The sequence below is a fragment of the Daphnia magna genome, linkage group LG10, assembly GCF_020631705.1.
Source record: "Daphnia magna isolate NIES linkage group LG10, ASM2063170v1.1, whole genome shotgun sequence".
NCBI lineage: Eukaryota > Metazoa > Arthropoda > Branchiopoda > Diplostraca > Daphniidae > Daphnia > Daphnia magna.
In genome coordinates this window covers 8651306-8674045 of record NC_059191.1, presented here as the reverse complement: position 1 = coordinate 8674045, position 22740 = coordinate 8651306, and the positions used below count along the sequence as shown (strand labels likewise).

General features: G+C 41.2%; 3 protein-coding genes, 1 long non-coding RNA gene and 1 other non-coding gene across 9 annotated transcripts; 1 reads left to right on the top strand and 4 right to left on the bottom strand.

Annotated features, from left to right (window-relative positions):
- Positions 1-501: 501 nt before the first annotated feature.
- On the bottom strand, positions 502-1846 carry LOC116932862. Its single transcript, XM_032940760.2, has 3 exons — positions 1693-1846; positions 1413-1562; positions 502-1337 (listed from the first exon to the last, which is right to left on the bottom strand). The coding sequence occupies exons 1-3, from the start codon at positions 1696-1698 to the stop codon at positions 1008-1010; spliced, it is 486 nt and encodes a 161-aa protein (XP_032796651.2). The 5' UTR covers positions 1699-1846; the 3' UTR covers positions 502-1007.
- Positions 1847-3552: 1706 nt separating this feature from the next.
- On the bottom strand, positions 3553-5085 carry LOC123477091. Of its 4 annotated transcripts, none has more exons than XM_045180461.1 (6): positions 4926-5085; positions 4492-4804; positions 4259-4430; positions 4070-4199; positions 3899-4005; positions 3553-3814 (listed from the first exon to the last, which is right to left on the bottom strand). In XM_045180461.1, exons 3-6 carry the CDS (start codon positions 4391-4393, stop codon positions 3581-3583), a joined length of 606 nt encoding a protein of 201 aa, XP_045036396.1. In that variant the 5' UTR covers positions 4394-4430; positions 4492-4804; positions 4926-5085; the 3' UTR covers positions 3553-3580. The 4 variants fall into 4 exon arrangements, with proteins under 4 accessions (XP_045036396.1, XP_045036398.1, XP_045036399.1 ...); XM_045180463.1 differs by having other exon boundaries at positions 4492-4648; XM_045180464.1 differs by having other exon boundaries at positions 4492-4732; positions 4926-5080.
- Positions 5086-5769: 684 nt separating this feature from the next.
- Positions 5770-11576, bottom strand: LOC116932857 (adhesive plaque matrix protein). 2 transcript variants are annotated; one of them, XM_045180446.1, is made up of 5 exons: positions 11434-11576; positions 11214-11357; positions 11074-11109; positions 10388-11005; positions 5770-8895 (listed from the first exon to the last, which is right to left on the bottom strand). In XM_045180446.1, exons 1-5 carry the CDS (start codon positions 11437-11439, stop codon positions 6088-6090), a joined length of 3612 nt encoding a protein of 1203 aa, XP_045036381.1. In that variant the 5' UTR covers positions 11440-11576; the 3' UTR covers positions 5770-6087. The 2 variants fall into 2 exon arrangements, with proteins under 2 accessions (XP_045036381.1, XP_045036382.1); XM_045180447.1 differs by having other exon boundaries at positions 11074-11103.
- A 62-nt stretch (positions 11577-11638) lies between these two features.
- LOC123477092 lies at positions 11639-12435 on the top strand. The gene is made up of 2 exons (XR_006652361.1): positions 11639-11861; positions 11921-12435. It is a non-coding gene; the product is annotated as an uncharacterized LOC123477092 (long non-coding RNA).
- Positions 12436-21330: 8895 nt separating this feature from the next.
- Trnam-cau lies at positions 21331-21403 on the bottom strand. Its single transcript has one exon. It is a non-coding gene; the product is annotated as a tRNA-Met (tRNA).
- Positions 21404-22740: the final 1337 nt, after the last annotated feature.

Genomic DNA, 22740 nt, shown 5'->3' with positions numbered 1-22740 from the left:
GAAGGTTATCAAACGGGATTGGGATCTGTGTCTGTAATAGGAACGAAAGAACGATATATGCACAACAAGGTCAGCTTCTATTGAAAGAAGGTGACTCGCGAGTATTTCTACAAGAGTTGATCTTTAACAGATAAATAACGGCGACAACGTCTGGCGCTAGAAAAGAAAAAGACATGGTCTAGATTTACACACTTGTCTCCGACTCATTCTCGCCAAGTCTGGAACGAGTGACCTTTAAAAGAAATAGTTTTATTTTAAAATTTTTAAATATAATGCTTGATCTGCAACTGTTGAAGGCTGAATTCCTAACGACTTTCTCTATGTGCATCCTTTTTTGCAACAGTTTTAAAGACTTTATTGGCAGACGTCTTGCCTTCTTAATGGCACGGCACATTGTAAGAGAACTGGGCGATCACTCACCGTCATGTACTTAACAAACGCCTACTATTTTCCAAATAATACTTAAAAAAAAAAAGAAAATGGCAGCAGTTAAACAAATCATTCAGTTTAGACTCTTTCATATATTTAGTGCGGAGTACGTGTTTACATAAATATCCTGCAAAAATGGGCATGAGGGGAAGCCAATGTGCAGTCCACCATTACAATCCAATCAACACCGTCGCTAGAAGGTGTTAGTTTGCATAATCATAGAATTTACATCGGTTACTTCACACACACGCACACACGTTTTGTTTTCTTTCTACGAATGAACGACCGGCTCTTAGTTTCCTATCGATTTGGTTTTGAAAAACCACTTGGGGTAAGTCTGGCGAGGGGCGCTCGGTTTCTCATCCGACTTGGTTGTCGTGACAACCGCAACCGTTTCGCTAGTCTTGGCTGGCGCTGTGTATTTCAGCGGTTCGACAACAGCTGGATTGCTGCTCTCCGCTCTAGCGTATCCGAGTTTGTATCCAGGAGCGCGTACCCATCCGGATTTTCGGATGGTTATCATGGGAGGGGCTACTGGCTTTTCGAATGAGATCGGCACGTATTTCGGCGTGGTAGCTTCAACAACCTTTGGCTTGACGTATTTTGGGGCTTCGACGGGAGCTACCGGCTTGACGTACACACCCTTGCTGTACACAGTTGATGTCTTCGGGGCTTCGGTGGTGACAACAGGTCTGTAAATTGGAGATGTCACTTCGTAGGTGGGCTTGACGTAAGCGGGTATCACGTACGTTGAAGGCTTGGTGTAAGGCCTGGGCTTCGTGGCAAGCTACCGGTTTATGGGTTGTAATAGCGCCACACGTTTTAACAGCTTCTTGAGTTTCGCCTTTGTCGTTTTCTTCAGACGAAGATTCGTTCGAACCTTCATCGTTCTCCACATCATCTTTGCCCTGGTATTAAACGATGAATAATTTTGTATTCAGAAGCTATCCGTTATGTAAATTGCGTTAAAACGAAGGACTTACACTGGTCTCGTGATCTTCATCTATGTTGGTTTTTGCATCGGCTTTGATTTCTGGAAGTTGGGTGACAGTTGCATCTGTGACAGCCGCATCGGCTTCAGTTACAGCTGCTGTGGCAGCAGCGACGGCCAGAAGAACAACGATAAGCCAAACCTAGTCCAGATTTGAGTTAAAAGCGAAAACAAGATGAGATCATTGCGACTGTGTTCACTATGATAAATAAGAAGCTAGCTATATACGAATCAAACGTATAGTCAATTAGGCCTTCTAGACAAGCATATACCTTCATTGTTGTGCGAGAGAATGAGACTGAAGAATTGCTGGATATCCTTCGACCTTTTTATACTGCCACTCCTTTTTATTTATTTTATTTATTTATTTTTTTTCCTTTGACATGTCAACCGTATCGCGGTCACTGGACAAGGTGTACGACGTGAAGTGGCTCAAATTCAAGATAAAGGAAAGCGAATGGAATTTTTTTTTTTTTATTATTTTTTACAATTTTTAGATAATCTTTTGGCCCTTTCAACACCCAAGTCCGTGATCCACTTTCTTCACTTTGAAATAGGGGAGTTAACCTTTACTGTACGACATCGAGACCTTCTACATTGAACTGTTTTCACATCATGACGAGCAGAAAGGTGTTGGTAAAAAATAAAAAAACAAAACAAAAATACCCAACTAGTTTGGATTTTGGGGCGACCGTGATCTTCGGGATTCCCGTTACCACCCAGAAAAAGCCTAACAAATTGGCAAGCATTACGCCATTAGATCATCGATGGCATAAGTCTTTAACGCTTGAACCGGTACTGGAATTTTACGACACATTTTTAAGAGTGTATAGTATACTTTCTCTCCTTTATCTGATTTGACTTACAGCACCATTACATTCGTGCTATAGAACTTGATGTGGTTTTCAACTGTTTGCACAAAATGTTCAATTGAACATGTTGGAACAACTTGTCGTTCGTCCTTCATTGATGCTATATGTCTATCAACTAGTTGATAGTAAAGTCGATATATATTCAGTACAGACATTGCCTATTACGGTGGGGTGGGCACCCCGATCAATCGCTTACTATTTATGTCGTTGAAGTGCTAAAGGTGTTCAGACAGTCACACATAGTTGCGATAACACGCGATATAAGAATGACAGCTTCTGCATAAATCAATTAACGTGCTCGAGCATAGGAAAAATTGAAATGACCTCAATGTTTGTCAGCTTTTCTCTCTCTTATAGATTTGATCAATTGGAGCGTTAAATGTTCAAACTATGTTGTAACCTCTCTCTTTTTTTTTTTTTTAATCTAATAGAAAATTCTAGTATACTACTTTCTGATCTTAATGCCATCGTTACAAACGACTGTTTCGTTCGTACAACATAACTCATTCAAATGGCGCTCTTTGTATACGAATAATAGCTTTTCTCAATGACATGTTTTTCAATATATGAGGGCTGTCGATTCAAGAATTTGAACCCAAAAAAAAATCTCTTTAGGTGGCGCTTTCTATTACAGAAATGTACACTCTCAGTTTTTTGGGGGTATTCGAGGGTATTCGAACTAGTAGCGTTTTGGTTTTTGCTACTAATAGTATAGGGGGGGTATTCTATTAGTAGCATACCTGTTCTAGAATAGGGGTTCGAATATCCCCCGAATACCCCCTATACTAGGGATATTCGATTCCTACTAGCATCCTGAATTTACCCTTCCCCCGATTCTTCATGCATACCCACCAATCTATAAATATACTGCTTCACGACTATGAATAAATTACAAAATATAAATGTCTTTCAGAAGTCTGTATTCATCTGAGATTAGGCCATGGGAAGGAGCATACTACAACGGTGCAAGACAACATTTATACAAATACAACAAATTTTTTATCATAAAAAACCCAGTTTGTTATTATAAAGAACAGGAGAACAAAATAAGACAACAGTATTTGCATTTTTGGAACACCTCAACTTAAAAATAAACATCATTGCACATGATGACACAATCAAGCTTATAAGCTTGAAAGCGCCCACTTTTATAAAAGTGGGCGCCATTCACTTTTAAGCTCGATTGTGTTAGCATTGCATATTTACCTTTAGGTCTCTTAAACATTCTAGGGATGCTCTAAAGGCTGTTACTGAGGGAGAAGGAATTTTAATATCGAAAACGCATTCCTCAAAAAAATCCATAAAATGATTCCAAATACTGAGGGAAATTTAAATTAAATGCATAAAACGAGCAAAACAAGTTAACGAAAGCAGTTGCAAAGTCGTTACCACACAGTATTATATCACGATCGATAACAATCCAGAAGTTTGTAGGAGTTTCCATCGTTCCCATGCAGCAGATGAATGGCTGCTTCAAATGAGGGTCTCGCGTTTCGCTTAATTGAATCAAGTCAGCATTATCCTGTAAACACAACACAATAAAAAATTGCTATAGTTATAAATAAAGACGAAAAAGAGTAAACTTTTAAACTGAAAAGAAAATTGCCTTTAAAAAGACTATCAGTCGTTCCGTAATCAAACGAAAATTAACTTTTCGGAGTTTAACGATGCTTGGAGTCAGCTTTAGTAACACGAAAACGGCCTTAAGACATTCTGTTAAAAGGTATTTCGTGAAAAATGACAAATTAACTCGAAAAGTAGACTATAATCAACTTACCGTCAGGGCAGTCAGGAATGTCAATGTTTTTTTTATTAGCCAGAGCCAATATTTTAAATAAGAATTTTTCTTTAAAGACTTTTTCGAAGTTCTTGGCATCGGGATAGAGTAACTGAAATTCTACCTGAAACTTTAGGAATAAAAATAAGTTAGCTGAAACATCTCGAACGTATTGCTGTAGCACATTACCAGAGATCCATTTTGGAAGTCCTTGAAGCGGGGATATTCTTTCATGATGAGACCAGGTTCAGTCAGAGTTTGTTTGATTTCTTTTTGAGGATACCCAAAAAGTCGCCTTGCTGTACTCAATGATGACTGTGTCATTATCTCCTCCAGGCGGATGACTCTTCAACCATTCAACCTGTAAATATAAACAAAGTTAAAGCTTTTATTGTGGATTGAATGTTATTTAAAAAATAAACCTTAAACTGGCATTCGGCTTCATTGAAGATGTAGTCGGCATTTTTCTTTACATGAGGCCGTTTCGTGACACGCGGTTTTTTTTGGATTGGAGAAGAGTCCTGTGTTGGCCTCTTCCGGCGTGGTTCTTCACGATGAACTTCCCTCAGTCTTTTCAGCCTTGTCTCAATAAAACCAGATCCAGTTGTTTGATTATAGAAATGACAAGAACGCTCCCACAATACAAAGTTCTGTTACTATGACCTGTTGTTTTAAGGAAGCCATGAAAAAGTTTCAAGTGACTTGTCAGTTGAGAATAATTGCCTTTAACTATAACTGAACATAAAAAGCATTTAAAAGAATCAATGGTCATTTTGGAAAAGGGTCTCACCAACCAACAAACACACAGCACAGAAAATGTTCAACTTAAAATAGATTCCTACTACAGAGATATTACCTAGCAATTTTTCTGGAATTCCAGCCGGCAGTTTGTTAGTCGACAGGAGATGCAACCGCAGGTCTTCTGCAGATAAAGTTGAGATACAAGTTTTAGATTCCATTAAAGCCCTCAATCACATAACTGTCAAAATTGTCTGCACTGACGACCGTCATTAACTTTTTTGCATGCTGGATGTTTGCCATATTTCAAATTAGATTCGACAAAAAATATTTATTGTTTCAATATTGCTAAATCTGTTATATTAAATCAAATCCCGGTGTCTAAGAATTATTTGTGGGATTTCTATCCAGTATTCTGTATTTTAAAATGATTTTTATTGATAAATATCTCTTGGATGGCAACGTTTACTGACGCTGATGCAAAAATTCGAATACCTGGTATTCGAATTCGAATACGGAGGGGGCGTTTTATTCAAACTCGATCTTCGAATACCCGGAAGTACGAAGGGTATTCTATTTCGAATAAGGATTGTCTTATAGATAGTCGAAGATTTAGAATAGGTAAGACCATCTACCAGACCTATTCTAGCTAAGAGGTATTCGAATCTCGGATAACCAACGTATAAGATTAGAATATCCCCTGAAAACTGAGAGTGTATTGGTCATGTGCTTATTTATAGACTTGCTAATACCATATTTATCCAACACGAATGGTCTGTACCATCAAGTCTTGGCGTACGTGGCCACAAGTTGGGCAATCATTATCTTTCATAATTGCATATAAAGAATAAATTTATTCATCTTCGACTGGCAAAAAGAATGAATCTTCACTTCAAGATGGCGCGTATAAACAAAACGAATCCCCCTTATGAAAGAAATAATGATCGGAAAGAAAAAAGATGTCATTTGTAATCATTGTATTCATTCATAAATTGGACCGATATAAGCATGGCTTTTTTTTTGAGGAGCATCACAATAAATTTAGCTATAGAACACCACTAATAGAACCCTTCACATTAAAGCTCACATTCAACCACCAAAACAAAGATCATGTCATTCTTTAGAAATCCGTCGAATAATAAAGAGCTATATGTCATAAATACATATTTCGACATCATTCTAAACCGTCGACCAAAGATCATTCAATTACTGGTGAATTTCGAAATTTGGTTTGAACAAGTTTTTCTTTTTCTTTTCTTTCTTTTTTTTTAAATTATTATTTAAGCTGTGCTGGTTTCCGTTCTGGCGTATCCCAAGTTGTATCCAACAGCTCGTACGGAGCCGTATTTCTTTCCTGGACTTTTAATTTCAATTGAAGGGGCATAGACTGGAGCTGATGTTTTCGGGGCAACGTAGACTGGAGCTGATGTTTTCGGTGCAACGTAAACCGGGGCTTCGGTGGTCGGTGCAACGTAGACTGGGTACTTGGGGTATTCAACCGGTTTGTATGGGGCAGGGGTGACTGGAACGTATTTGGGTTGTTCAACGGTGACCGACTTGTAGTTGGTCTTGATTTCAACGGTGCCTGGAACGCTGGTCTCGGTCTTGGCGTAACCCAAAACGTAACCCGGAGCTCGGACTGATCCGTATTTCTTACCTGGAGTTTTCATCTCAATCGATTCGTAAGATGGTGCGACGTACGCAGGAGCTACGTAAGCAGGTACTTCGGTCTTAGGAGCAACGTAAACTGGGGCTGCTGTCGTTGGTTTAACGTAGACTGGAGCAGCTGTCGTCGGTGCTACTGGAACATATTTGTCTACCCATGCAACCGGTGCAACGTATTTGGTTTCCTCAACTGCAGCTGGCTTGTAGTTGGTCTTGATCTCAACAGTGCCTGGAACGGATGTCTCCGTCTTGGCGTAACCCAAGTTGTACCCGGGAGCTCGGACTGATCCGTACTTCTTTCCTGGAGTTTTAACCTCGACGGATGTGTATGAGGGAGCTACGTAGGCGGGGGCAACATAAGCGGGGGCTTTGGTTTTGGTTTTGGGAGCAACATAGACGGGCGCAGCTGTCGTCGGTGCAACGTAAGCCGGGGCTTCGGTTTTCGGTGCGACGTAAACTGGGTATTTAGGAGCCTCAGTCGGCTTGTATGGGGCAGGTGCAGCTGGAACGTATTTGGGTTGCTCAACGGTGGCCGATCTGTAGTTGGTCTTGATCTCGACGGTGCCTGGAACGCTGGTCTCGGTTTTGGCGTAACCTAAATTGTAGCCTGGAGCGCGGACTGATCCGTACTTCTTTCCTGGAGTTTTCACTTCGACGGATGAATAGGAAGGAGCCACGTAGGCAGGGGCAACATAAGCGGGTGCTTCGGTTTTAGGTGCAACGTAGACTGGAGCTGCGGTGGTTGGTTTGACGTAAACTGGAGCTTCGGTTTTCGGTGCAACGTAGACGGGAGCTGCGGTGGTTGGTGCCACATATTCAGGGTACTTGGCTGGAACATATTTGGGTTGTTCAACGGTGACCGACTTGTAGTTGGACTTGATTTCAACGGTGCCTGGAACGCTGGTCTCGGTTTTGGCGTAACCCAAAACGTATCCCGGAGCTCGGACGGATCCGTATTTCTTACCTGGAGTTTTGATTTCAACCGATTCATAGGCAGGAGCCACGTAGGCAGGGGCTACATAAGCGGGTGCTTTAGTTTTGGGCGCAACGTAGACTGGAGCTGCGGTTGTTGGTTTGACGTACACCGGTGCGGCAGTGGTCGGGGCAACGTAGACTGGAGCCTCGGTTTTCGGGGCAACGTAGACTGGGTACTTGGGAGCCTCAGTGGGTTTGTAAGGGGCAGGTGTGGCTGGAACGTACTTTGGTTGTTCAACAGTGACCGATTTGTAGTTGGTCTTGATCTCAACGGTGCCTGGAATAGTGGTTTCAGTCTTGGCGTAACCCAAGTTGTAACCTGGGGCACGGACGGATCCGTACTTCTTTTCTGCGGTTTTCAGTTCCACGGACGAATAAGAAGGAGCCACGTACGCAGGCGCTACGTAGGCAGGAGCTTCAGTTTTGGGTGCAACGTAAACGGGTGCGGCAGTTTTGGGGGCAACGTAGACTGGAGCTGCGGTGGTCGGGGCAACGTAAACTGGAGCAGAGGTTTTCGGGGCAACGTAAACCGGGGCTTTAGTTGCCGGTGCTACGTATACGGGGGCTGCAGTAGTTGGGGCGACGTATTCAGGGTACTTGGCTGGAACATATTTGGGTTGTTCAACGGTGACCGATTTGTAGTTGGTCTTGATCTCAACGGTGCCTGGAACGCTGGTCTCGGTTTTGGCGTAGCCCAAAACGTATCCCGGAGCTCGGACTGATCCGTACTTCTTTCCTACAGTTTTGATTTCAACTGACTCGTAAGCAGGGGCTACGTAGGCTGGAGCTTTAGTGGCTGGCGCAACGTAAACTGGGGCGGCTGTTGTTGGCTTGAACGTAGACTGGGGCCTCGGTTTTCGGGGCAACGTAAACCGGGGCTTTGTATGCTGGAGCAACATAGACGGGAGCAGCAGTCGTCGGCTTAACGTAGACTGGGGCTGCTGTGGTCGGGGCGACGTAAACCGGAGCAGAGGTTTTAGGGGCGACGTAAACTGGGGCTGCGGTAGTCGGGGCAACGTAGACTGGTACTTGGGTTTTTCAACCGTAACCGATTTGTAGTTGGTCTTGATCTCAACAGTGCCTGGAACGCTGGTTTCTGTCTTGGCGTAGCCCAAAACGTATCCCGGAGCTCGGACGGATCCGTACTTCTTTCCTGGAGTTTTGATTTCATAGGTAGAGGCAACGTAGGCAGGTGCTACATAAGAAGGAGCTTCAGTTTTTGGGGCAACGTAAACCGGGGCAGCAGTTGTTGGTTTGACGTAAACTGGAGCAGCAGTGGTAGGTGCAACGTAGACTGGAGCCTCGGTTTTCGGGGCAACGTACACTGCAGCCTTAGGTGCTGGAGCAATGTAGACTGGGGCTTTGGTTGCCGGAGCAACGTAGACTGGAGCCTCGGTTTTAGGTGCAACGTACACTGGAGCCGATGTTTTGGGTGCAACGTAGACTGGGGCAGCCGTTGTTGGTTTAACGTAGACGGGGGCCGCAGTGGTCGGTGCAACATATTCAGGGTACTTGGGGTATTCGACGGCTTTGTAGGTGGTCTTAACTTCAACCGTTCCTGGAACGCTGGTTTCGGTTTTAGCGTATCCCAAGTTGTAGCCAGGGGCACGGACGGAACCGTACTTTTTACCGGCTGTATTGAACTTGCACCGTTTCGTAAGCAGGGGCTACGTAGGCTGGAGCTTTAGTCGCTGGGGCAACGTAGACTGGTGCGGCAGTGGTCGGCTTAACGTACACTGGGGCCTCGGTTTTCGGGGCAACGTAGACGGGGGCAGCAGTCGTTGGCTTGACGTAAACTGGGGCTTCGGTTTTCGGGGCAACGTAAACCGGGGCTTTAGTTGCGGGGGCAACGTAAACCGGAGCTTCAGTTTTGGGAGCAACATAGACCGGGGCTGCGGTAGTCGGGGCAACATAGACTGGGTACTTGGGGTATGCAACCGGTTTGTATGGGGCAGGGGTAACTGGAACGTATTTGGGTTGTTCAACCGTAACCGATTTGTAGTTGGTCTTGATCTCAACGGTGCCTGGAACGCTGGTCTCGGTTTTGGCGTAACCCAAGTTGTAACCTGGAGCTCGGACTGATCCGTATTTCTTTCCTACAGTTTTGATCTCAACTGATTCGTAAGCAGGGGCTACATACTTAGGTGCTACATAAGCGGGTGCTTTAGTTTTGGGCGCAACGTAGACTGGAGCTGCGGTTGTTGTTGGCTTGACGTAAACTGGAGCGGCAGTGGTCGGGGCAACGTAGACTGGAGCCTCGGTTTTCGGGGCAACGTAAACCGGGGCTTTGTATGCGGGAGCCACGTAGACGGGAGCAGCAGTCGTCGGCTTCACGTAGACTGGGGCAGCAGTAGTCGGGGCGACGTAAACGGGAGCTTTGGTTGCGGGTGCAACGTAGACTGGAGCTGATGTTTTGGGCGCAACATAGACTGGGGCAGCGGTTGTTGGTTTCACGTAGACAGGAGCTGCAGTGGTTGGTGCGACGTATTCAGGGTACTTGGCTGGAACATATTTGGGTTGTTCAACTGTCACCGTTTTGTAGTTGGTCTTAATCTCAACGGTGCCTGGAACGGTAGTTTCGGTCTTGGCGTAACCCAAGTTGTAACCAGGGGCTCGAACTGATCCGTATTTCTTTTCTGTGGTTTTGATTTCTACCGAATCATAAGCAGGAGCTGCAGCTTTTGGTGCAACGTAGACCGGGGCCTTAGTGGCGGGAGCAACGTAGACTGGGGCCTTAGTGGCGGGAGCAACGTAGACTGGGGCCTTAGTTACTGGAGCAACGTAGACAGGGGCTTTAGTGGCGGGAGCAACGTAGACGGGAGCTTGGGTTTTCGGTGCAACGTAGACGGGAGCTTGGGTTTTCGGCGCAACGTAGACTGGGGCTGCAGTGGTTGGTTTGACGTAAACTGGGGCGGCAGTGGTAGGTGCAACGTAGACTGGAGCAGCTGTTGTTGGCTTAACGTAGACAGGGGCTGCAGTGGTTGGTGCAACATATTCAGGGTACTTGGGGTATTCGGCCGCTTTGTAGTTGGTTTTAACCTCAACTGTTCCCGGTACGCTGGTTTCAGTTTTTGCGTAACCCAAGTTGTAACCTGGTGCTCGGACGGAGCCGTATTTCTTCTCCGTAGTTTTCACCTCCACTGATGTATAAGCAGGAGCCACGTATGCGGGAGCTACGTATGCGGGAGCAGGGGTCTTTGGAGCGACGTAGACTGGAGCAGGGGTCTTGGGAGCAACATAGACTGGAGCAGGGGTCTTGGGAGCAACGTAGACTGGTGCTGCAGTTGTAGGTGCAACGTAGACGGGCGCTGCGGTCGTTGGTCTTACGTAAACTGGTGCCGCGGTGGTCGGTGCAACGTAGACGGGGGCTGCGGTCGTGGGAGGGACGTACTTTGGAGGAACGTACACTGCAGGTGTAACAGCTGGAGCTGGTGCTGGAAGGTAAATGTAAATCGGTTTGCAGGTCGGGATTTCAGTGTGTCCGGCCTTCTTTTCCTGGGTATCCTCAGACGATTCCCAGGAATCTCTACTCTTTTGTACTTCCTGATGGAAATGAGCCTGCCATTTGAAAATAACATTTCCCTGTTTACATCAAGTCGTGGAAAATGTTTTGTTACTTATCTCACCTTGTAATCATCGTCATCCTTTTCCGTGTTCTTGTATTATTTCATTCATTAAAAAAATAATAATAATAAAAAGGACGATAAATCAATTAGAAATAGTGTTCCGCAATTGATCGATAGATATATATGTATATAGGACTCACAGTTTCGGTGGTTTCGTTATTAGCGTCATCATCTTCTTGAGACACATAAACGGCAGCGGTCACATCCGCAGCAGCTTCGGCGGCTACTTGGGCGACATTAGCCGAAGCTAATGCAACAGCCAAAACAGCGACGACCAACCAAATCTAAAACAATAATCCAAAAGCGATGAGCCAATTGCGTTGCGAAAAGTGCATGCGCAGTCGAGTGCAGTATATGTACCTTCATTGTTCAACTGGGAGAATGAGAACTGGACCACAGTTGAAGAACAACTGACACCATTCAACCGCTTAGCCGATGGTTTTTATACCCGACTCGCCCTCGCTCGTGTCAACCCTAGAACTACTGTCGCTGCAAATCTGAATGCCACACAATATCCAAAGGGAAAAGGTTGGAACCTGAAAAACGCGAGAACAAGAGAAAGTGAACGGATGTGGAACGTATAAGATAATCTCGCATATTCGTATGTACGCACACTTTCATATGGACGCACCGACAAGAGTTCACGATCCACTTTCTTTAAAAAATCTGAAATAGGTGAGCCAACCCCAACCTACATGGGTGTTGCTGTGTATGCCATTCGTTTGCCTATTTCTTTCGTCTAGCCACTTGACGTGCGATCCCAAAATGAAAGAAACGAGTTCCAGCAGGTGAATGTTCGGTGCGAAACGTTTGGATTTTTGGATAAAGATTCTCTCTCTCTCTTTAGCTGAATAAAGGGGCGAAAAGAACACACAAAAAGTGAGCGTCATTTCTGCCGCCGCAATCGGCGTTGCAATAATCTATAGCCGTATGCAAATCACAGCACTCCGCAAAACATGATTTCGCGTGCCAGCAATAGACTCAACCGGTTCTTTGTCTACGCAGGCTGTCTTCTTGTTTTCCAACAAACCGTACAGTCACGTATGATAATTTCACGGTGTATTGCTGCAAAATTGAATTTGCCTCATCATCGGCCTGTTTTTTCCTATATACGCCTCCCCCACTCGATTGTTGTTGTTTTTTTTTTATCCTGTGAACTGGGTGTCGTGGGTTAATCTTCATCCTTGAATAATTTTATTTCTCAATGAAGCAATCTCAACATACCTGTTTTTTTGTTTTTTAATGTTATTGTAATTACGCATTTAAATCGCCATTCACGGGTTTCAAGGGGAAATTAGAAACTCATGGGATGCAGCACTATACCGACAACACTTGCAAATAATTAAACTTAATGATAAGCAATGTTACACTTTTTTGTTTTCCCCGCTAAATTATGAACACGATAATTGTGACAGCTGTCAGTTTACCAAGGCTGCCAATGTGAAATTCGTTCTCCGCGAGGAACCGGTTTCTTTCCGACCTCCAAGCTGCACACACGTGGGACTTGTTCTATTTAGCCACGTCAAAACTCTTTTTTTTTTTTGATAGGCCTAATAATTTGGAAAAACGGTTTTCGTGTAGTTTGTGTAAGACAACCATTTCAAAGGCAACAAACGTCTCGATTTCCAAAGCTAAACTTGTGTATTACCAGCAAGCTTAATCCATTTCCTTTCTCTTTTTTGCGTTATTACTAGATGAAAAGCACGGATATATAAACCCTTTTGATTGAAGTTCTCGTTTTAATTACCTGGAACTTGCAAATATTGTCTACGGATACGCCCATCAGCATCTCTCCGTAGACCCCCTATATGTTATCCAATATTAACAGATACAACAACGCTCAAAATCGTGAATAGAAAATTGAACATAGTGTTATAATCTTATCATTTAAATATTCAAAAAGGTTTGTGAACCTTGGTAGCAATTTTCGGTAGCATATTTTCCAGAAAAAAACAAACAAAACAAACGGATAGCACAAGGATAAGAGTCAAGGCAAACGGGACTCCCGCAGTGTACGCAAAAAAACAAAAAAAAACGGTACAAAAATGTTGATGGAAGTATATCTTTCCGGGCGTCCTTCAATGAGTCCAACTGATATTGAATATTTGAAAAAAAAAAAAACGAAAAAATTTAATTATATGGACCGTTATGGAACGTATTTTGCTTATGACGGGGGGAGGAGTTATATCCATCATGCAAATTCTGGAGAAGGGAAGAGAACGTTGGGCGTTGCTGGGGCGATAGTCGCACCGACAAACTCGTCGTTTGACCGTTTCAGTTTCTCTTTCTAAAATCCTTTTATAGCGGGTTTATTTTTTTTTTTTTCTTTCGAATACATTAGATGAATAGGTCAGCATCAAGCACCGTCTGAAGCTTGAAGGTCGTTTAATGGAGCTCAATCGCCACACGTATACTCGTAGAAAGTAAAAACAAAAAGTAGAAAGTAGTATTGGCTAGTTGCTGGCCCAGCAAGTTCTGTACAATCTGTCCTAAAGCAACGTAAATTTTTGTTTTGAATGCTGCGGTTCTTGATGAATCGGCTTTTGCATTTTCCCCGTTCCACAATGCACATTGAAACAGCACACAGCTCGCTAAAAAGCAACAATCTCATAACAGCGCGTTCCAATCACGGATCTGCTGTAGGGCGGAGTGCAAGAAAGCGAAATTTCTCAATGGAACGCAACAGATTCTCCGGAGGCCTTGGGATCCTTCTTTTTTAAGATGCTATAGTCTTCACCCACAATTGATTTCATTGTGATTCATCGGTTGAGAACCAAGGATCTTCAGAAATTGGGTCAGCTTGTATTAGAACCAGTTGGCTAATGTGTCAAACTATCTCAAAGTGGGGAGGACACAAACAAATTAAAGCACGCGGGGAATATTTTGATTCAATTTGGGTATAATTCATTATTTTGGACTTATATACGCATAGACTCAAATATTGAGATTAATCATTTGGGTTACTAGGCGATTTCCAAATTCTTCGACGTAGATGTGCCTTTCACTGATTTATGAGAACACGAAACTGAGATTTTATGACCCACAATCTTTTCGCTATACAGCAGCAACCCTTTTATTAGCTCTGTCCCCGATTGAGCAATAACAGCAATATGGAGGAGAAAGAGAGATTCAATGGAAAGTCATTCGGGATGAAAAATTGTGGATTCACCGGAATCGTTGGACTTTTTCGGACTCAGTTTGGCAACTCGGTTGACAAGTGTATGTTCAACTTGTCAGGTTTCGCTGAAAGATACCGTGTAAGGATTCTCTGAGATAGCCAAACATTTAATGTTTTTCAACGATTACATTTTCAAATATTTGCATATAGCTTTTGATTGAGGCCTGATCGGTTGGGCAAGAAACTTGAACTTTCGTATACACATTTTAGCTTTCGTGACAAACAATCAAAATGCATCGAAATTCCCTTTCACACACAATAACTGGTTCAATAGTATATAAGTTCATTTATACATACAGTACATATATAGAGGCAACTGTTATACTATTATATATATACAGATATATCTAGACGGGGCGGGGAAAGTGGTCGTTGAACCAGTCTAGCAGTGGACCCGGTTCAAAATTAATTTATATAGTATATTGCCCGAATTTTTATAGATATGGTGTGAAAGGAAGTTAAAAGAACCGAATGTACACTTTCTGCTTCTAGACTATGAATTATTTGTGCCTTTTGTCGAGACCGTCCACCTTCATTGCGTTGTACAGGAAGGTTTCGAATATACATTTACTGCCCGCATGCATATAATTTGCGAAAAGCTCATCCATCTCACGCAGGCGTGACTAACAGTTGCGGAATTTCCTGTGGTTGCAAAAAAAACAAAAAACAAAAACAATTGAATGCTTACAGCGCAATTAATTCTGGTGTTTGGAATTTCCTTTTGCTGTTAAAACCAAAAATCGGTGCGGGCTTTTTTTATTCGTTTTTGGGTGTACAACAATTGGTCTCCAACGGCGATAACCTTGTCCTAGTCCGGCGTTGCTTCATCCGCAGCCTCCGAGTTCAGCCCAAAATGTGTTACGTTTAAAAGGCTGTTCATCGTGATCTTGAGAACAAAGCCTTGTCTAGCCATACTCATTTTAGAAATTAATATTCTGATGTCTCGAGCTTTCAAAATGTTGTGAGGAATTTACAAAGAGCTTCATCCACTTGTCATCCGTCAGTCGAAATGAAAGGGTCTAAGAAGAAAGTGCTGCAAAACAAAACAGCCAGCGGGTTTTTCAATGCTCAAAATGGCTGAATTCTTTCAACATCATTTTAACCTAATTATCAGCGTGAAATAGTAGGTTCAGTATCTGTTCCAAGCACTCACGAAAATTCGCCAACTAGTTACCTTACCGTGTGATTATGGGAGTACTTAAAATATTTACCATTTACAGATTGCGATAACCAAAAAAAAAAACAACACATTGTTGCATGACGAGTTGGCCCCGTGTATTATAGATTCAAACAATCCCTGTGTAACATTCGCTTTTGCGAAGGACTCGTTTGGGGTTTCTGCCATTTGACGTACAATCATCCAATGACGTTAGTGGTCGTAGCAAATGATTCGATAAGGCACAGGTTTTTGCCTATTTGAAATAGGGCGTAACCTGCAACTCCCCCAACCTGATCCCCACGAGTTATGAATTATACCTAAATGCAAATTCGTTGAAACAATTCGTCTTTCATAAATAGATTCTGGCTGGTTTTGTTATCCAATAGTCCATGCACTTTGAAGTGCCGTAAGCTCTGAATTAATAATATTTAATGGATTCGTAGTACAAGCTGTTCAAACATTTATTCATACTTGGAATTTCTCCCAGGTTTCTTGCAAACCAGCCTCTTACTGGCCGGATGAGACACATGCGAGTGCCATAATCATGACTAAGCAAACTGTTTTTATCTTGTTTTGAGAATTATAGTGAGTCTTTGAACCTATATTGACTCATAATTTCGAATCAATCACATGCTTTAGAATAGAGTTTTACGGCGAGACAAGTCTGTAACGCCGGCTTACCTGTGTTCAGAAGATAACGAATGATTCGGTAGCTAGTCTGAACAAATTTTTATAGAATTATTATACGTTATGAGCATTAAAAATAGACTATAGCATGGGCGGCTGTTAGTTGAACGAATATAGATATTTGTTTATGTGACTAGGAATAAAAATATTAATAAATATAAAAAAAAAATATTAAAAAAAAAAAAATAAAAAAAAAAAAAAAAAAATTAAAAAAAAAAAAAAAAAAAAAATTATATTAGAGCCAATGTTACCAGTGTCAATAATTGATGTTAACCAGTACTAGCACACATTAGCAACAGCTTTATGTGTTTAATTATCTTTATGTTGCTGAAAGGATATATCTCTACAAATTGATGTGGAAGGCCCTGTCTATTTAGCAAATCATAAGCCATACATTATCGTACCTATGATCGAGTACCAGTTAACTATGGCAGATTGATAATCTATGGTCTGAAACGGTATGTTTCTATAAATGATTGGGCCAACCGAAAGCTGGTTTGCGGTTTAGCATTCCTCACGTCATAATTAATCCGAAATTATTCACCACCATATTACAGGCCACAGGAATTCATCGTAGCCGAAGGCAGGGACGGCCTTCATTTCCGGCTCAGCTCGTGTTGTTACACGATCCACACAATTTGTCCCTATAATTACTAGTTGAGCTTCCAATCGTTTATTGACTGTTTGCTTCAACTTAGTGCATATCTAGACTATATAGAAAGAAAGTAGCTACTAACCATTTTGATAGTGACTTTTATGTAGCCAACAACTTTGTTGGCGGAACTCTTTTGAGCGAAAGTTTAGCACCGTTGTTGCTGTGCTGAAGCAACTCCTCCTTGTTCCCGACATGTATATGCATCGATTGGGCCACCTGCTCGAATTTCCAGTTATCACGGTACTGCATCCATTCGCTCTATTGCAGTCGTCCATCTTTTGTGTTTGAGAAGTTCAAAAAAACAAACAAACAAATGTAATAGGTACACGTTTAAAATTGTAATTCAAAATGGTGGAATGCTGAAAGTTTGGTTCATATTTAACGATGGGAATACCCTTATAAAAATAAACATAAAGCATTCACAAAATTTAAAGGCGCCAGTGAAAAACAACTTTTCACAAGCGTCTTGATTTTTTGTTTCTTATTGGCTGGATGTATAGGAATTGTAACCTTGGTTAGCGATCCTTTTGATTTAATAGGACAGTATAAAGAATAATATGCAACTGAACGACAACATATTACAGTAGCCAGAGAAGTTGGTAAATGGAGGATTCGGCTTTTAGACGACAGGGACGTATATGTTTCCAACTTTGCCGTTATCCTGTTATTGCATCTAAAAAGCCAATGAAAAGGTCATAGCCTTTGGCTGTAAACATTTATCTTCTTACCGCAACAGAGAACTCGTTATGTTCAAACCTTGTGCTTCATTTTTGGTCTATATACGATGAGAGAAGTTCCATCAGACATGTGTGCCCCATAACAAGTCATCCATATTGTCGTGAGCTCAGCAGCAGGTTTTTGCAACGTGAAAGTCATTCATTCTCTCAGTTGTCTCAGTTGATGGGTAAATCCTTGCAACGGTATATAATAGTATATATAGACAGAATTATGCATTTACCCAATGAAACATAAAATTGCCCTCCTTTTCCTTTTGTCAAATGTATAATTAAGAAAGAAAAAAAGAAAACACACATTCACGTAATCTCTCTTGTAAAAAGAGGGACACGCCCAGACTTCTCATGTCTGAAAAAAATAAAGATATACGTAAAACAAGTATGTCTCTTATTTACCACACACATGATGTATAGAGAAATTCGTTTGTTTTATTGATCTGGTTTATCAAAACCATCGGTATCATTTAGTGTATATAATTTAGAATCAACACTGGAGGTTATAGTCAAGGGTGTGTAGCTATATACTCTGCTGTGAAATAAAATAAAAACATTTCAAATTCCTTTTTTCACGTCAACCTGCGAGAAAAAAAGATTGGAGACAAGCGAGGGGGGACTGTAAATGAGGTCGATGCTGCTCCCGCACGACAGCTAAAAAACTGGCAATCACTTTTCAGGCTTTTAGTGTTGTCCTCGATGCACATTTGCCTATTAGGACAAGTTCACGTTAGCTATAACTGCCTGGGCTGAATACAAACGTGAGAGCCAAATGTCCTTGGAACCAATGGGAAAATGTTTGACTTTTCGGGTTTATTAGGTAAATCCGTATAAACGACAAGATTATAGAATCGTTCGATAACTCGCCAAGCTGGAAAATGTCCAACTTTTTCGTTGTTGTTTCGTATTTTCAAAAATATTGATAAATTGTGCTCCACTTTTGCCAAAAGTGAATATTTTGATTTTGTAATGTGACTTTATCCTTTTTTTTTTGACATTCGTGTATTATTGGTGGATATGATAATCAACCTGCTTGGCGCGGTTGGCAATGTTTGCATAAAAACAGATAGTGCGCATTCATGGATTATTGGGAGCTCTATATCAGACTTTCAAATATGGTGATTTTCAATATCGCTGTCAGCAAAACAGGCCATTTGCAGCTGGCGCCAATTGTCAGCAACCGATACACAATCAATCAATAGCAAGGCCCTATATTGTGTATGGCGATCATCCACCAGATGCATGGTGTATTTGCTGAGACGCAGTATTATATATACAACTAAAAATGTTTGTGGGATGTAGTGATATTTTTCCAGATTGGTTCAATTTTCACGAAATATTAGCAGCATGCCACGGGAATTGTTTGACCCAATAAAATATATTTAAAAAAAATCATCCAACTGATTTTTAATAAATAAAGGTATGCTGGTGGATTTGACGCACAGTGAAACGACCTTCCTTCTGGCCTTACATTACTGACTCGGAGCAATGAACAAATAGTAGTAGTTTTGACTGATTAGCTCTACGTTTATGAAAAAGTAAATTGGTACCCTGCACCTACGCAACGATGTTTGCACCGGTCAATGGCTCCAGCAATGCGGACTACAATAAGGCTCACAGATTGCCAATTATAGTCCAACATCTTGTGCTTTCTATTGACATATAGTTCGAATGCTGTGAGCATCATCATAACTTCATGCCCCGTTTCAAGTTTGGTAACTCATTCAGGGCAGGAACTAAAACTGGCCATCAAATTCGACGGGAGTGGACGTTGCAGGTAAAATGTTATGACACTTTCCCCATTGTCCCTTCTATACTTAACCTGCCACATAATATGGATACCAAAAAGTATAGAATCACTTTTTTTTGTCAAGGCACCTTTGGGATGTGAAAGACGAATACTTTCAAAACTCGGCTCTCACAAACTAAATTTTTAAAAAGAAAGTTACACAGAAAAAACACGGACATAATAACATAAAAAGAAAAGTTTGATTCGACATTTGTATGCCGTCGCTGTACGATAAAGTAAATCTGGAAATTATTTATTTGCTCTTAACTTTGGATAGTTCAAATGGCAGTCGAATCCGCTTGATTTATTAAGACGAAAGAGTGAAATAACGCGCACAATTTTATTAGCGTTGTTCAAAGTCACGATTTTGATGTATTATGCAAAGCGATAGCTATCGAACACAAAAATTAAGCTACGGCTAAAGTGGTCAAAAACGAGTAACGCCTGCTTTTAGAATCGAAGGCCACAGACACGATGGACCCAATGATCCATGGAGAAAACGAGGCTGTTTATGAAACTCGTATTGTTTACAGGCAAAAAAATAAAAAATAAATGTTGTTCCATTTGAGTAAATTATGCATTGTATATAGCACTGTGTAGTGAATTTAAAACGCAGCGGCCATAACAAATGTACTAATACACTTTCTTTTAACAATCAGATGACAGTTCCGTTATGATGGTATAATACAAGGCCAACGTTAGTCCACTCATTTGCGTATAGGATGTGGCAAACACACTGTAGAATATACTCAGTCGGTCTAACTTGACCTCGGCATATAAAAATGAAAGCAAGAACACATTTTCATAAATTTTATGACATCAATTATGCTGATTGGGGATATGCAAATAGTCCCGAATTAAATCATGTTTGGTAGCCTCTGGTGCTGTTAGCTCTACGCACGTAAGCATACCTATACTGTATATAACGAAAATTAAAATTTCTTCCCGCGATCAATAACTAAGGCTAGACAAAACAAGAGTAGATTAAAGTTTTTTATTTTAAACTAATATTTTTTCCGCCTTCATTGTTAAATTTTGATCATAACGTGAAAATTTAAGCGAATTCCGAGTGTTCAATGTTTGAGCAAATTTTGAGACTTGAAAATTTAGCCCGAATTTTTTCATTTCCTTTAAAAATACTCTAAAATATAGAAAACTACATATGATTAGATTTAAAATTCAACGAAGAATCCCAAAAATTAACTTTGTTTTCATGTGGGACTTGTACTTTTTGAGTAAATATAATTAAAAAGGTATTTGTTCTATAGCTACTTCGCTTGCGTTTTATTCAAAAATGACATAATTAACGTTAAAACTATTATTCCAGCTGAATTCAGCGTTAAATTTTGAGTATAACGCATGTGTTTTTATTGAATTCTAAGAGATGTCGATTTTTGAAGATTTTGACGAAAATGAGAAGGCTATACCCTTCCCACTTTTTCATTTTTTTCAAAATTTTAGATTTAGTAAAAAATACATGATTTCGATTCGTAATAAAACCACAATCACGATACGCAAGTTCTTTTTAACTTGAGGCTTATAGTTTATAAAATAAACGTAGAAAACGAAGTGATAGTGCTGGTGCGCCAGCAATGCGTCGGTCCCTTTTTTCACATTTTTAGCGGTTTTTATTTTGGGAGAAAGGTCGATTTTTTTTTGGGTAGGGTGGTGGGAGGGATCTTAATGATGGTTAGTAAAAGTGTCGCCTGTTTTCGTTCGACAACGTAACGTAATTTGCAGGCTGGTCGCACAAGACTAGTCGAACTATTGAGACGAATCGCACCTTCACTATTTTCATTAATTCTTTTTTAAATTTATTCGGGCAAAAGAAACTAGTCAATAAGCATTGACTCCTTATTAAACAGTCGACTGCGATAGACTAATCTATAACAGTCGACTATACCCATTGAAAAAATTGAAGGTACGAAACTACGAATCGTCTCAATGTACGACTAGTCCTGCGCGACCATGTTATGTATTTTATATTATTTCAAACGAAAATTAACCATTTCTTCGGGATAAAAAAACACCAAAAGGAACCTATCACATTTGTATAAATAGTGCCCCGGGTGAGGCTCGAACTCACGACCTTAGGATTATGAGACCTACGCTCTGCCAACTGAGCCACCGAGGCATAATTTCATTAGTTATGTCTTAATAAATTCGGAATCAGATATTTCTTTTAATAAACTGAGCTCAAGAATTAATTAATACAATTTATACTGGCGCGACAGTTGTGACAATTTCCAGTAATTTCAATTAAAACACACCATTGCTCAGCTAAACCATGCTCTATCAAATGAAAAAAGATTTTATAAAGTTAAACACATTGTATTGCATGAATAAAACTAAAAAACAAATAATTAACGTTTATTGAAACTTGCTATTTCAGGATACTTTTGATAGGATTCTATCAAAAGTCATCCTCGTCATTCACAACCGATTCCACATTTTCTGAAATTTCTTGCGATAGATGGCGTTTCGATTTCAGGGGTACCTCGAATAATCTTTTATGCGTTTTGTTTACCTTCTCATGCTTTTTCCCTGTGTAATTGATGACAAGGAGCTGAACCCTACCAGGATTTTTTTTTTCGTAGTTTTCCTGGGAGCGTCAACCGTCGAGGCATCTTCATGAGATGGAGAGAAAAGCCAGAAATGATGTATTGTACGGAGGCACCGTCACGAGGAAGGTACAAAATACCGCACCCTATCGTCGCGACGGCTGAGACCAGGTCATTGCCAAGCTGATGCTGGCTAATAACGCCAGCCAGTCATAGAACCCTGCTTGCTACACGCTGTGTTGGAGGTCCCTATACCAGTTTGTGGTTCCTCATGACAAATTTTTCGTCGTTTTTTGGGCGGAGCATAGTTGGTGGAAACTCCTTTCATAATCATTTACGTATTGAGAAATAAATCGACTTATTTATGCGGCCATGCTGGACGCTTAGCCTACGAATACCGAAGTAAGAACTAGAAAGACTGTAGAAGTGTAGAAACTTTCATTATTTAGATGTCGTCTGCTCCATTCATTTTCTTACCGCTGGCGCGATTTGCTGTTGAAAGTTTAAAACACATTTCCTGATTGGTGCAATTCTTGTAGTGCATTACATTGCCGCTGAGGCTCTGGTTCTGATTTCCGATATTCAACATAAGGGACCACGAACTGGTGTAGGGAATAGAGACCTCCAACACAGCGTGGAGCAACCATAAAGGCTGAATAAGGTTCTATGACTCTGGTGCCACTAGCTGGCGCAGAGTCATAGAACCCTGGTTGGTTTACGCTGAGATGAATCCCTATACCGCGTTTCGTTGGTTTGTATGTCTAAAATTTCGACGGTTTTGGGGCGGGGCAAGTGATGGAAACTAGAATCAGAGTCATCTATCGATAGAAACTGAGTTATTCAACGGCCATTGTGGCATTGTCAGTGTTTCTTTTCGAGATTACATTTTTCTGTTGTCGTCTGCTCCGTT

Bases quoted from the DNA above. Each gene is read 5' to 3' on its own strand.
- LOC116932857 (XM_045180446.1), bottom strand. The intron at 11,006-11,073 runs GTGAGATAAGTA...TTCAAATGGCAG, and splicing joins AGGATGACGATGATTACAAG to GCTCATTTCCATCAGGAAGT. The intron at 8,896-10,387 runs CCAGTCTACGTT...ACAACGGCTGCC, and splicing joins TTAAGCCAACAACAGCTGCT to CCAGTCTACGTTGCACCCAA.
- LOC123477091 (XM_045180461.1), bottom strand. From the start codon at position 4,393: ATGACACAGTCATCATTGAGTACAGCAAGGCGACTTTTTGGGTATCCT. The intron at 4,006-4,069 runs GTAAGTTGATTA...ACCTTTTAACAG, and splicing joins CATTCCTGACTGCCCTGACG to AATGTCTTAAGGCCGTTTTC. The intron at 3,815-3,898 runs GCAATTTTCTTT...TTGTGTTTACAG, and splicing joins GACTGATAGTCTTTTTAAAG to GATAATGCTGACTTGATTCA.
- LOC116932862 (XM_032940760.2), bottom strand. The intron at 1,338-1,412 runs GTAAGTCCTTCG...GTTTAATACCAG, and splicing joins ATGAAGATCACGAGACCAGT to GGCAAAGATGATGTGGAGAA.